Below are 14,406 nucleotides of genomic sequence, written 5' to 3' on the forward strand. Positions count from 1 at the left end.
CTCCAACAAGATCATGTTCTCATGGCATGGTGTTCTAACAAATATTGATTGAGATCCCACCAGCTGGCCTGGGTCCAGCGCTCCAGTCTTTCACTCAGAACCATTTCTCAAATAATACTCTTGCTCTTTCAGCCTCCCTTTGCCCATAATATGCTCCAGGTCCCAACCATCCTTCTGGCCTCTGTAGGACTTGCTGTGATGTGTCAGGGTCTTTCATCTGCTGGGAGCCCCATTGTGGGCTCAGCAGTCCTGATGTGGTCCTGTGGTGGGTTAACCTGGGCCAGTGGTGAGACAAACATCACTTGTTGTCAGCTGCACTGACTCAACAGGACAAAGGGAGAAGTTAAACCAGCAATGCTCATGGGTCAAGATAAAGACAAAGAGATCTCTTAACGATTCTTTTCATGGCCAAAGAAGTGTCGTCTTTTCCACATGCCACACAAAGATGTGTGGCAAAGATCAATTTATTGCCAATTAAAAAAGTGTTTGGATTGTGAAATACTATGCAGGAGAAACAATGGCAGAGAAAACCTGGCTTTTCTGGGGGAATCAGTGTCCTTGGTGTCCACTGGATATGTAAGCAAGGATGCCAGAAGTCCAGGGGCTTGTGGGCAAGTTCCCCAGACTAAACAGTTTGCCCACTCTGATGTTCACCTGCACCTGGAGTCCCTAAAGTAGAAAAGCTGCTCAGGGATGTGAAGAGCAGTGCCAGTCTTGGTTGTAGTGACTATGAAATTGTGGAGTCTCTGATGCCCAGGTAAGTGGGGAAGGAGAGCAGCAGAGCAAAGCCCTGAGGCAGAAGGGAAGGAGAACCTGGCCTGCTGAGGGCACTGGCAGGTGGGATCCCATGGGGGCAGGGCCCTGAGAGCATCCCTAGGCCTTCCTGGCCCTGACCAGCCTCACCTGGGGCCTCCACCCAAAGCTTTGTCCATGGCTTCGGGGGGCCATTGAAGCCAGGCAAGAGATTCAGCCCCAGCATGATCTATGCCGTAGGTGTGCAGGTCACCTTAGAGAGGCGTGTGGGTCTCCTTAGGGTCACAACAACAGGCACGGCTTTGCCTGCCCATGGACCTTGTTGGTTCGGAATGTCAGCATCACTTCCCAGCATATTCTGAATGGGGTTTGCCAAAGACATGAAACCGTGGCCCTCCAAGTCCTGGGGACTTTCTGCTGCCTCCCTTCCTTCCTCAACTCCCTCCGAATTATACACATCTTCCTTGCTGTCAAGGCTTGTCTCTGGCCAAAAGCCCAGCAGCCACCCAGCCGCTCCCTCCCCCCTTCCCTCCACAGTCAGGGCCCAAAAATGAACACAGTCACGGACAGGGGGTCTAACGAGGGATGAGCGTGGGGACACAATCACTTCCCTCACTCTCTTGGCAAGGCACCTCTTCGTACGCTCCAGGGCCCTGCTGGCTGCCTCTGCTACCAGGTCACGGGCTGGGATTGTGTTTTGCCTTCTGTCCCCCAGCACCAGCAGGGCCTTTTCTGCACAGACACTGCCCAGCCAGGCAGGTCCCAGGCCCTGCAGCTGCAGGGTGTTAGTCCATGCGAGGGAGGTGCAGGCTCTGCCCTTGGTCCGTCCTGCATCTGTGCAGCTCCTGCCAGGGCGGCCACCCCACCTGCCAGGGTTCCCCTCCATGGCATCCCTAGGGCACAGGGATGCTCCTCTCAGTTTGGTGCCACCGACAGACACTGTGAGAGTTGCCTCCACCGGGTCATGTGTACAGCTCTTAAACTGTAAGCAGGAGAGTCCCCTGTGCTGCCCACACTGCCCCAGTATGTCCCAGTGGCCTCCAGGTGGGGTGTGAGCCCTTCCCCACTGCTCTCTCAGCCTGACCATCCAGCTGGTGTTTTACTCATCTCTTCGCACCCAGAGTGTCATGGACTTGCTTGGGCAGAAGAACGCTGATGAAGACCATGAGAAGAATTTTGTAAAGCTGAGGGAAATGACATCCACTGTGGAGCTCCTCACGCACAACTGCAGGCTGTCAGGTTGGTGAGGCAGGAGTTACCCTTGGAAAATCCACCTGGACAGTTACCCGCTCAGGTGCCAGAAATGTCACCCAAGGGGACTCTAACTGGTGGCACACCCCTCACCATGGGGGTTTGAGCAGCCTGTGGTTCCCCGAGCTGCACTTATGGACTCCTTCCAAGACAGATGCAACACTTACTTGTCCTTTCTCACAAGTGATCTCTGCCAATTCAAGGAGCTTTCAAAAGCGATACCTCAAGGAAATATTGATTTTATACCAGAACTTCACCATTATTATTAGTTATACTACGCCCTTATTTTCTCTCATCTTTAACATATTTGCACCTGAGCAGGAGACAGTGACGGCTTCTGAAGTCATCTTTTCAGCAGACTGTCTCAGAAAGGCCCTTTCAGTTATTCACCTGTTTTCTCCTCCCTTTACTCTTTGGTCTTTTCGGTACCTCTCACCTGTGCTGCTGTTTTTACTTCAGGAAGGAAAAGCTTGCATGTCTTCCTGCAGCCGAACTGTCTCCTTACCCAACTCTCCCCTTGTGTTTAGATCTATATTTCCGTATCTAGCACCTAAAAGATTTCTCATGAGAGTGTCCCTTGCGGAAAGGCACCTCATCAGAGACAGCTTGGACTCGGCATATGCTTGTGGAGGGTGTTGGCTTATTTATGCCACTTGATCATTCTTCACATTGCTTGCAGATTTGAATAATTCTTCTGTACCGGTGTGCAGCCAGTCCTCTAAGGCAAATTGGTGGGGATGGTGCAGAGGAGCTGCAGCACCCACCTGCAGAATTGAGGGGAGAAGTCTGACGTAAGGAGAAGGGATGTGAGTCCCAGGGGACAATGAGAAAAAGGGTGGTCTTGGGGACAGTCAGAGCAAGGTTGTCCATCCGGTGTTAGACCTCAAGGGACTGCATTTCCTACCAGTCCAGAACTGCTGAGGAGATCCTCTGCACCATTATCACTTGGAGAATGCTGCTAGAACCTCCCCTCTAGCCTAAAAAGTAGCAAAATATAACCTATGAAATAAATAAAGGAATTATCATCTGGTGCGCTTCAAAGTCTTCCCTTTTAACTACACCATGAAAAAGCTCATTTTAGCTACACAGGTCTTCAACATCTGAAGGAAATTATAAAACTGTAAATAACTTCTTTAAGGCACTTGGGGCTCCTTCCATGAACCTGAGCTACTGAGAGAAGACTGAACCAACCACTCAAGGAATGCAAGTCAGAAGAAACACTCAAAATGCCATGAAGCATGAATGGGTCCCGCTGAGGGCCATTGCTGACAAAGCGTCCCCATGGACTCGTTAGAGTAGCTAATTAGAAGCCAGAACTGCAGGTAGCCAAAGGTACTGTGTCGGTGGCTGCAATGCTGCAAAACACATTTAGATTTTTTTATGAAGCAGAAAGACCAAGCCCTGACCCCCAGGCTCTTGGAGGGCAGAACATAAGAGCCTCCAAATCAAGTTTCCTGTCACAGCCCTTGGTGACATGGGCAACTGCCATTGCCAGGGGGACAGAGGCCTCAGCCCCCTGTGGGGCCATTCAGCCTTGCTGCAGCCCTGGGCCATCTCCACTGCAAGTTGCCCTACACTGTCCATGTGGCACCTCTTTCCACTCTGGGGGTTGGACTCTTCCTTGCTTTCCCACCCAGCCCTCACACCCGCATTTCTCTGCCTTTTCTGAAGTTTCTCCCCTCATCCCTGCTTGTTCCTTGAGACTTAAAGCCATGGGACAAGTCAGGCTGCCTCTGGGTGAACTCTGGCATCAGAGGGCAAACCTCAGAGAATACCTCAGTTGTTGTGTATAATTAGGTCAAAGTGGGAGAATTTCTAGAGATATAAAAGAAATTTGGAAGCATCCTAATATTTGTCATGAGTCCCAGGAAGTTCACACCTTCTATGAAATTGAAGAGATTTGGAATATGCTGACGTCCTGGTTTCCTGATTTACAGCTATGGGTTAAGAAGTTCATCTCCAGATGCCCTTCTCCTCTTCCTCTGTGATCACTCCAATCCATTCTACCTATGTAGCTTCTGCTTTAAGGTTCAGAGTGGAAAAATTGGACTGTCTTTCAGTAGTGTCTCTAATATTCCCTATGGGCAACTCTTCAGTAGTGGCAATAGACCTCATGGGGATTTGCCAAGTGAAGGACAGCAATGGCACAGCAACTTCCAGCTTCCCCATGGGGCTGCAAGGAGGCAACGATGCCCCCGTGCCGTGAGGACATCATGTCTTGTCATGACCCTCAGAGGCAGAGACAGCTGCCACAGCCAAGGGGACACAGACCTGGGTTCTACTGGTGCCTTCCAGCCTTGACAGCACCCTTTGCCCTCTCCACCACAGGCTGTCCTACATGGTTGGAGCCCTGCCCCTGTTTCCCTGCAGGCTGTAGGCACCATCTCGCTGCCCTGCCTTGCTCTCACCCCAACATTGCCATACCTTCGCTGAGGTACCTCCACTCTCACCGGCTGTTCCTTGAAACACAAACCATGGGCTGATCCAGGCTCCCTCTGGCTGAGCTCTGGCACCGCAGCAGGACCCTTGCAGTGACGGTTCTTCCTCCCGATAGCCACTCTCCATTTGCAACATTACACTTTGTGAAATCTTTTCCCCTCTCCTCTTTCTTCCCACTACCCAGAAAGGCTTTACCACCTCAGGAACTGCCTTCCAAGCAGGGAACATAACTCAATAGCTATTTTTGGTGGTCTTTCCCCTCAAAAAAGTGAAGTCACCTCCACATGGTCTTCTAAACCACATGGCTGCTGCTGGCCTTTCAGCTTCTCCCAGAGACGTGACCAAGGCACATGCCTGCTGCTGTCCTCTCATGTCCACAGGCAAAATGGACATGACAGCCTGTACCCCAGCCCTTCTCCTGGATGGGGCCTATGGGGTCCCTTGGCAGAGGGACTGTCCCAGCCACGTTCCTGATGCTGGCCTGTCACCTCCAGAGACAGAACTGACCTCACAGGCCCCTTCACAGCCAGGCATGTCCTCCTGCATGAGGAGTTCCTGAGAATCAGCTGTCCTCCTCATAACACACCCCTCTGTCACCCTCATTCTAACCCATGACCTGGCCACAGAAAAGCAGCCTTGTTTCTTTCAGATTTTTCAAATGCATTTCCCACAAGCCATTTGAGTGGAGAAATATTCTTCACATGAACTTCTGTAGTTGAGTTGACATTCTTTATATATGCTCTTATAGCTCTATGGCTTTTTTTTTCCAGGGTAGACTGACCTCTGGATATCATTGTATCCAGCCCTCCAACTGAAGCAGGGTGACCTAGACCAGCTTGCTCAGCAACGTGTCTATGTAGGCCTGCAATAAATCACGGAAGCATAGGAACAGAATCATTGAGGTTGGAAAAGACCTTAAAGACCATCAAATTCAACCATTACCTCAGGACAGCCAATTCCATCACTAAATCACGTCCCGAAGCACTGTGTCTGTGTATTTCTGAAACACCTCCAGGGCTGGTGATTCCACCAGCTCCCTGGGCAGCCTGTTCCAATGCCTGACCATCCTTGCAGTGAGGATGTTTTTCCTCATATGCAATCTAAACCTCTCCTGGTATAACTAGAGGCTATTTCCTCTTGTTCTGTCACTTGTTATGTGGCAGAAGAGACCTACCCCCACTCATCTACAACCTCCTTTAGGTAACTCTAGAGAGCAGTAAGATCTCTCCTGAGTCTCCTCTTCTCCAGAGTAAAACCACTTTTCAAAAGAAAACTGTCTTTTCAGACACTCATCAACAGACCAGGGCTCCAAACCCTTCACCAGCTTTGTTGCCCTTCTTGGACATGATCCTCAGTGTTTCTCTTGCAGTGAGGGGCCCAAAATGGAAACACAGTGTTCAAGGTGTGGCTTCAGCAGTGCCGAGTACAGGGGGTCCATCACTGCCCTGGTCCTGCTGGCCACACTGTTTCTGATAGCAGACACGATGATATGGGCCTTCTTGGCCACCCGGGCACACTGCTGGCTCATGCTCAACCATCTGTCAACCTGCACCCTCAGGGTACTTCCCCACCAGGCTGCCTTCCAGCCACTCTGGCCCAAGCCTGTAGCGTTGTGGGGGGCTGTTGTGACCCACGTACAGAACTGGCACTTCTCCTGGTTGAACTTCATACAACTGGACTCATCCAAATGATCCAACCCGTGCAGATCCCTCTGCAGAGGTTTACTGCCCTCATGGAGATCAGCACTGCCACCCAATTTGGTGTTGTATGCAAACTCACTGAGGGCGCACTCAAGCCAGATCATTAATAAAGTTCTGAAGCAGGACTGGCCCCAACACTGAGCCCTGGGGAACACCACTCCTTATGGGCCGTCGTCACCCGAATTCACTCCATTTACTCCCCCTCTTGGGGCTTGGCTGTCCAGCCAGCTCGAACCCAGCGTGGAGAACACCCACCGAAGCCATGAGCAGCCAGTTTCTCCAGGAGAATGCAGTGGGAGATGGAGCCAAAAGGCTTTCCTAAGGTCCAGGTAGACAGCATCCACAGCCTTTCCCTCATCCACTAGGCAGGTCACCTTGTCCCAGCAGGAGATCAGATTCCTCACAAAGGACCTGCCTTTCATACATCCATACTGGCTGGTCCTGACCTCCTGGTTTTCCTGCACCTCCTGTGTGGTGGCGCTCAGGATGATCAGCTCCACAGCCTTCCCTGGCACTAAGATCAGGTTGACAGGCCTGTAGTTATCCCGATCCTCCCTCCTGCCCTTCTTGTAGGTGGGCAGCACGTGACTAACATTCAGCCTTCTTGGGCCTCCCCAGTTAGCCAGCACTGTTGAAAGTCACCCCTGTGGTGAGGCAATAGAGAAACAGACCAATGATTTTCAAAGTGTCCCTGCATCACGGGATGTCCATGGTCAAGGACACAATCAAAAGCACCTTGTCCTTTCTGGGTATAAGGTTCACCGGAACCACATGTCCACTGGGGCTACAGAGGCATCACTGGCAGCAATGCCTTCTCCTGCAGCACTGCACAGTCCAGCCCTGCGTGTCTCTGGTCCCAAGGACAGCATGGATTGCTCTCCTTAGGGACATCTCATTTCACCTTCACAGTGACCTCTGCCCACCACCCCAGAATGCTCTGCAGCAAAATATTTTGCTTGCATGTGACCTTGGACACTTGGTACCCATTATTATTTTTGTAGTTACATGTCTGAGCTTGGCCCTGGTGACACAGGTGTGCTTCAGGGTAACTGCTCTGAAATAACCTAAATCAGGGAGAGGAAAGGGAAAAGTCTTATTTAAGCAGCGTGAGGAAGCCTTAGGATCAATAACCTCACATCATACTGGGGATTTTAGAGATCCTGTGGGTTTACATGGCAAGGGTTTGGGAGTGGTTTGGAGGTGTTTGTAGGCTGGCAAAGGTAAGAAGAGATCCAGAGCTGACTCCATGGCCATAACAGCCACTTTCATTTGACTCCAAAATGGACCAGCCCCTGCCCAAACCTGAGCCAATAAGCAATTCTAGTGGCACCTCTGTGATACCCTATGGCAGAAAGGACAAAACAGAAAGGGAGAGGAGTGAGAATGATGTGAGAGAACAGCCCTACAGACATTGAGGTGAGTGAAGAAGGAGGGGAGCAGCGAGACAGAGGCTTGGTGGGATCCTGCAAGCCAGTGGTCAAGTAACCGCCCGCTGACAGCCACAGGGCAGCGCAGTGACAATGCACGTTTAGGTGTCTGCAGGTTCTTTGCATCAGCGTTCTAGCACAGCTGCCAGATGGGCCAGCAGCTGTGATGCTCCCCTGGATCTGAAACCCTGCATCATTCGTGTCCACCTTGGTACTAGGAGCAAAGAAATGGTGGAGTCTCATCTCCCAGGGGAGTGAGGCAGGAGAGCAGCAGAGTGCAGGCCCCAGGTCATACACTGGCAGGCTGTGGCCTGTGCAGAAGGAGGGAACGCTCCTTCGGGTGCCCTGGAATTGCCTCACCGGTCTAAACCGCGTGGTGGATGCCTGGGCTGTTGGAGGCTGCTGTCCTTGCCGAGCAGCTGTGCTGAGCTCTGCCACCTGCCTTGGCCCTTGGTTCCCTCAGGGTCACAGCTCTGTCTGCAACAGGACGGGCTGCAGCTGCCTCTGCGTGGGCCCCTGGCTGAGGGCCCTGCTGCACATCTGGGCTGAAGCCCCCCAGCTGTGGCACCAGCCCAGCTCTGCCTGGCCATGAGGCAACCTGGTACCAAGTGTCCCCGAGCCCGGGGGTGCAAAGGCTTTGCTTCAGAGCAGAGACATGGCCTGGGCAAGGGAGAGCTGAGTCTTGAGCCCTCGGACTGTGCAATGAAGTGCTGAAATGGGCTCTGCAGGGCTTACTGAAGCACTGAAGACATCCTCCCCGCCCTGCCTGCAGAACCACCAGACACACACATGCACACACACTCTTTTAGGAGTACTTGGGTCCTTTGCTGCAGTCTTCCTGGTGTCCTCTCTAGTAATGCGTTAACAAAAGTTGATACTCCTGCACAAAACTTTTTCTAGTAAGAGAATTGCCACTGCTGGAAATAAGTGTGTCCCCCCAGGAGAGGCAAGGCCCATGAGGGATTGCCTCATCGTGCTGCCCAGCAGGTTCCCCTGCAGCCCCAGGGACAGCTGGAGGGAGCCCAGAGGGGCAGGGGAGGGAGGCAGGGAGAGCTCAAAAGCAGCCCTTGGTGGGAGGCTGCTGAGAGCTCCCTGCTGGAGAAATCTGCAGAGCCCTGGAGCCGGTAAGTGTGTGGCTGCAGGGCAATGCCTCTGCAGTTCCTAGCCGGGTCTGCAGCAGCTGGGGCCCCCCCAGCCTGTGGGACCGTGTGGGAGCCTTGTGCTGTGGAGGAGGCCAGTGTGCTGCAGAGCAGGGCTTCCCTGCTGCAGCGTGGGAGGGCCAGGGCATGTGGGCTGCCTTGTGCCAGGGCCGGCTGCAGGGCTGTGAAGGTGGCTGTGCAGGCAGGGGTGCCCAGGGCTGTCCTTGCCAGCAGGGTCCCTGCAGCCCAGGGGGCTGTGTGCTGGGGCAGGGGCTCTGCCGCCTGCCAGGGGCAGCTCTCAGCCTGCCGGGGAGCTCCCGTGCGGCTGCGGGGAGAATCTGTAGGTGGAAGGAGCAAACCCTGTCAGGGCAATGTTCTCGTGCTGTTGCGTGGGTGCTGCATTGGTCAGGGCTGCTCGCAGCTTCTGCTCATGCCCACCTCATTTCCAAGGCGACTTCTCATGAGCACATTCACGGCAGGGGTTTTCTGCTGGAGTCTCTTCTTGCCTGAATCTCTGCTTCCATTTTTATCTTGCTCATCTTGGTAGGAATGGAATCTGAACTGTGTAGGTCAGAGCAGGGGCAGAGACTCTCAGAGCACCACAGTGATGTTTATGAGGAAGGTCAGCAAGTGCCTTCCCTCTGCAGCAGCATCCAGATCAAAGCAGCATCAGCTCTCCTTTTCCCTCAGGCTCTGGGGGAGCTGTTCTTTCAGGCCTGCAGGCAGAGAGCGGCTGCAGGGCAGAGCTGGGCACACAGGGGCTGAGCTGGGCTCTGTGAGCGCTGGCAGGGAAGAGCCCTGGGGCCAGAGAAAGAGCTGCTGGCAGGGACAGCTGCAGGCATTGAGCGTGGCTGTCCTGCATTGCTCTGGTCTGGGAGGTGCTGTGCAGGGCTTGAGAAGGGAAAGGCATTCCAGTGTGCCCATCTGTCTCTCTCCTGGCTTTGCTCAGATGATTTTGGGATAACTGACCGGCTCGGTTGGAATGGGAGTTTCAGCTGCAGGCTCAGGCACAGACCCTGTGAGTCCTCCTGTGCCGATGTGAGCACAGCAAGGAGGTGTCCCAGGTTTCCTCTAATCTGTGAAGCTGTGGGCAATGCAGTGTGTGATGCTGGGGAAGGAGCTGGCTCTCCTTTAACAATTACCATAATCAGGACCCTCGGTCACCTGCTTGGGGTGTCCACCCAAGCTGCACGCTGCTTCCAGGGCACACTGTGACCATGGGTGTCCCTGGCTAGAAAGGGGGGGTGCTGAGACTTTGAGAAAGGGCGAGCCATTCTGTGCTCTGTAGTGGATCCCTCTGCTCTTCAGCAGTGTCTGCTTGCTTTTTAGGGTAACAAAGTGTCCTGGTTGTGGCTGGGATAGAGTTAATTTTCATCTAAGTGGGAAGGACTTTTGAGAACAATTTTGAAAATGCACTGATATTTTTGGTTGTTTATAGGTGATGCAACATGTTCATGCTCAGTATATAAACTTGGTGGGGGTTGCTGGGGTCTGCCAGTCGATGCTGGGGACTGGCTGGGCATCAGTCAGTGGGTGATGAGCAGCTGTATTGTGTATCACTGTCTTCCCTGCTTCCTTTCTTCCTTTCTTCCTTTCTTTCTTTCTTCATTTCTTTCTCTCTTTCTCTCTTTGCTTCTTTCCTTCCTCCTTGTTTCTTTCCTTCTTTGTTTCTTTCTTCCATTCTTCCCTCCTTCCTTCCTTCCCTCCTTCCCTCCTTCCCTCCTTCCCTCCTTCCCTCCTTCCCTCCTTCCTTCCTTCCCTCCTTCCTTCCTTCCTTCCCTCCTTCCCTCCTTCCCTCCTTCCCTCCTTCCCTCCTTCCCTCCTTCCCTCCTTCCCTCCTTCCTTCCTTCCCTCCTTCCCTCCTTCCCTCCTTCCCTCCTTCCTTCCTTTCCTCCTTCGCTCCTTCCCTCCTTCCTTTCCTTCCTTTCCTTCCTTTCCTTCCTTTCCTTCCTTTCCTTCCTTTCCTTCCTTTCCTTCCTTTCCTTCCTTTCCTTCCTTTCTTGTTGGATTTTATTACCCCCGACTACCTCCCTCTCATTATAACTGTCATTCTCATTATTGTTATTGTAATTTCATTTTTATTCTACTGCATTTATGATTTTTTTCTCGTCTCAAACTTCAAGATTTACATTCCTTTCTGATTCCTCTCCTCATACCTATGGGTGAGGGGGGAGTAAGTGAGCATCCCTGCGGTACATAATTTCCAGCCAGGGTTAAACCAGGACACATGTCAGTGTAATTGGACTCTATCACAGAAAGCTGCAAGTGCAGGGCAGCTGAGAAGGAGCTGGAGGGACTCACCAGAGTCCCTGCCTCTGCCCTCAGGCACAGACAGTGCCCTTGCCTCTCAGCACTCACTCTGCTCTCCCTGAGCACAGCACAAAGCCCTCCTGACCTGACTCTGGCCATGGCCGTTGCTCAGCACGGGCAGAGCCGATGCTGACAGGCCCTTCTGCGCTGGGAGCAGTTTGGGCTGAGCCAGTGCAAGGCCAGGACTGGCCCCTGCCCCCACGGTTCCCATGAAGCCCCTGCTGCAGAGCAGGGCTCACTGCTGGGCAGCCAGCGGGCACAGCCCCTGCTCCTCACAGCACACTCGGCCAGCACTCAGCACAGCTCCAGCCACGGCTCGGAAGGGAGCTCTCCTAGGAACGGCAGAGGGGGGACATGGGGCAGCGGGGGCGCATCTAGGAGAAACGGCTTTCACTTGGCTCAAAGAAGTCTCTCCTAAATTGTCCCTGCCTTTTGTCCTTCAACAGGTCCCTGTGTTCAGAAACAGAAGATGTCCAACAGCAGCTCCATCACCCAGTTCCTCTTCCTGGCATTGGCAGACACGCGGGAGCTGCAGCTCTTGCACTTCTGGCTCTTCCTGGGCATCTACCTGGCTGCCGTCCTGGGCAACGGACTCATCATCACCACCGTAGTGTGTGACAAACATCTCCACACCCCCATGTACTTCTTCCTCCTCAACCTGTCCCTTCTTGACCTGGGCTCCATTTCTACCATTGTCCCCAAAGCCATGGCCAATTCCCTGTGGGAAACCAGGGCCATCTCCTATGCAGGATGTGCTGCCCAAGCTTTTCTCTTTTTATTTTTCATTTCAACTGAGTATTTTCTCCTCACTGTCATGGCCTATGACCGCTACGTGGCCATCTGCCAGCCCCTGCACTACGGGACCCTGCTGGGCAGCAGAGCTTGTGTCCACATGGCAGCTGTTGTCTGGGGTAGTGATGTTCTCTATGCTGCGCTGCACACGGCCAATACTTTTTCACTGCCACTCTGCCAAGGCAATGCCCTGGGACAGTTCTTCTGTGAAATCCCACAGATCCTCAAGCTCTCCTGCTCACACACCTACCTCAGGGAAGTGGGGCTTATTGTGATTAGTTCCTGTTTAGCCTGTGGATGTTTTGTTTTCATTATTCTGTCCTACGTTCAGATCTTCAGGGCTGTGCTGAGGATCCCCTCTGAGCAGGGACGGCACAAAGCCTTTTCCACGTGCCTCCCTCACCTGGCCGTGGTCTCCCTCTTTCTCAGCACTGGCACATTTGCCTACCTGAAACCCCCCTCCGTCTCCTCCAAATCTCTGGACTTGGCGGTCTCAGTCCTGTACTCGTTGGTGCCTCCAGCAGTGAACCCCCTCATCTACAGCATGAGGAACCAGGAGCTGAAGGACGCACTGAAGAAGCTGATGCAGTCAGGTGTCTCTCAGCGGCAATGAACTGACTGTGGCTCTTTACAAGGTATTTTCAAGTCACGTATAGGACATCATGTGTGTTTAACATTCCATCTATGACAATCATGGTTTTACTTCAATGTATTTCCTCACTCCCCTTCCCCAAAAGCACGAACCCCGCCTCCCTGACCCAGAGGCCTTTGTACATGCGCCAGGGAGGATGGTACATATATACTCCTGTGTCACATCTCAGTAATAAAAGGGTGGGTTTTTTCAATGCCTATATCTGGAGGTTGGTCTCTTCTTCCAAAGCTGAGCTCAGGAACAGGCTGCAGGAATTGCCCCCAGAAGACCATGCTGCTGGGCTTGGGTTCCCCATGGCTCAGGGGAGGAGGGCATGGGGCAACGCGTTAGGGCATGGGCCTGTGTTGAGCCTTGGCGTGTGGGGGCCCAGTGCCCATGGGAATGGTGGGTGACCAAGAGGGATGTGCCTGGGACCATCTCCCTGGGCTTTCAGGCACCGCTGCCCTGCACAGCAGCACCGCCTGCTCAGGGCCATGCCTGAGACCACATCCCTGGGCAAGAGCAGGTGTCTCTGTGGATGCCCCAGCTGGGGCAGGCTGCTGTGTCCCTGGTGCAGCAGGAGGTGCCTGGGGAGCCCCCAGGCCAGCAGCCTGGTGCTGGGGACAGGGACTGGCCCCGAGGGGCTGCCAGGAGTGGGCAAGCAGGGTCCCTGTGAGAGAGGAGCAGCAGACAGAGGGAGGCAATGGCCTCTGTGTCCTCATGCCATGGCTGGTGCCAGCCCTGGGGCTGACTGGCAGGAGGAGACCCCTCTCTGCCCACCAGCATCTTCTGTGCCCTTGTGATGGTCTATGGCCATGGGGTGAGTGCCCAGAGCTCTGCAGCCCCCTTTGGGTGGGCACTTGCATGGGGCCAGCCCCGCGTGGGCTGCTGTGTCTGCCTGGGCTGGGGAGAGGGCAGGGGAGGTGGGCAGAGCTGGGGGGGGGGCTGGGCTGGGAAGGGCCAGGGAGAGGGAAACACCAGTGAGAGCTCAGCTGTGTGGGTGTGCAGGGTGGGGGCACACAGCAGGGTGTCCTGGTGCAGACCCAGGGGTCATGGTGAAGCAAGCAAGGCACCAAAGGAGCGGGACTGAGGGGCCAGATCTGTGCCGTGTTCCCTGCACACCCTCAGAAAGCTGCAGAAGGGAAATTTTCCCCACAAATTCCCAAACACTGCTCATTTCCAAGCCTGGTCATATACCCCAGCCCTCATTAGGGACCACTGCTGCATGGCCACCTCTGTCCTCCTCCGTTGCCCAGTGATACCCAACTCCATCACCATTTCTAAATATAAAGGGAGCCACTTTCCTACTGACACTTGTTACACACAAGTCCCATAGCTCTTGCCACAGTTGGTCTCTCAGTGAAGGCCATAGTCAGACACCTCCAACAAGATCATGTTCTCATGGCATGGTGTTCTAACAAATATTGATTGAGATCCCACCAGCTGGCCTGGGTCCAGCGCTCCAGTCTTTCACTCAGAACCATTTCTCAAATAATACTCTTGCTCTCTCAGCCTCCCTTTGCCCATAATATGCTCCAGGTCCCAACCATCCTTCTGGCCTCTGCAGGACTTGCTGTGATGTGTCAGGGTCTCGCTTGTGCTGGGGAGCCCCATTGTGGGCTCAGCAGTCCTGATGTGGTCCTGTGGAGGGTTAACCTTGACCAATGGTGAGACAAACATTCAGCTGCTCATTCGCTGCACTGACTCAACAGGACAAAGGAAGAAAATAAACCAGCAATGCTCATGGCCAAAGATAAAGAAAAAGAGATCTCTTAATGATTCTTTTCATGTCCAGAGATGTGTTGCCTTGGCAAAGATTAATTTATTGCCAATTAAAAAAATGTTTGGATTGTGAGATACTATGGCAGGAGAAACAATGGGTGAGATAGTCTGGTTTATTCTGGGGGAATCAGTCTCCTTGGTGTTCACAGGACAGGTAAGCAAGGATGCCAAGAGTGCAGGGG

At 53.4% G+C, this 14,406-nt stretch overlaps 1 protein-coding gene across 1 annotated transcript; it reads left to right on the forward strand.

Annotated features, from left to right (window-relative positions):
- The first annotated feature begins 11,488 nt into the window (after positions 1–11,488).
- LOC130143393 (olfactory receptor 14C36-like) lies at positions 11,489–12,424 on the forward strand. The gene has a single exon (XM_056326078.1). It carries the CDS (start codon positions 11,489–11,491, stop codon positions 12,422–12,424), a length of 936 nt encoding a protein of 311 aa, XP_056182053.1.
- The last annotated feature ends 1,982 nt before the right edge of the window (positions 12,425–14,406 follow it).

Source organism: Falco biarmicus, unplaced genomic scaffold, assembly GCF_023638135.1.
Source record: "Falco biarmicus isolate bFalBia1 unplaced genomic scaffold, bFalBia1.pri scaffold_27, whole genome shotgun sequence".
Lineage (NCBI taxonomy): Eukaryota > Metazoa > Chordata > Aves > Falconiformes > Falconidae > Falco > Falco biarmicus.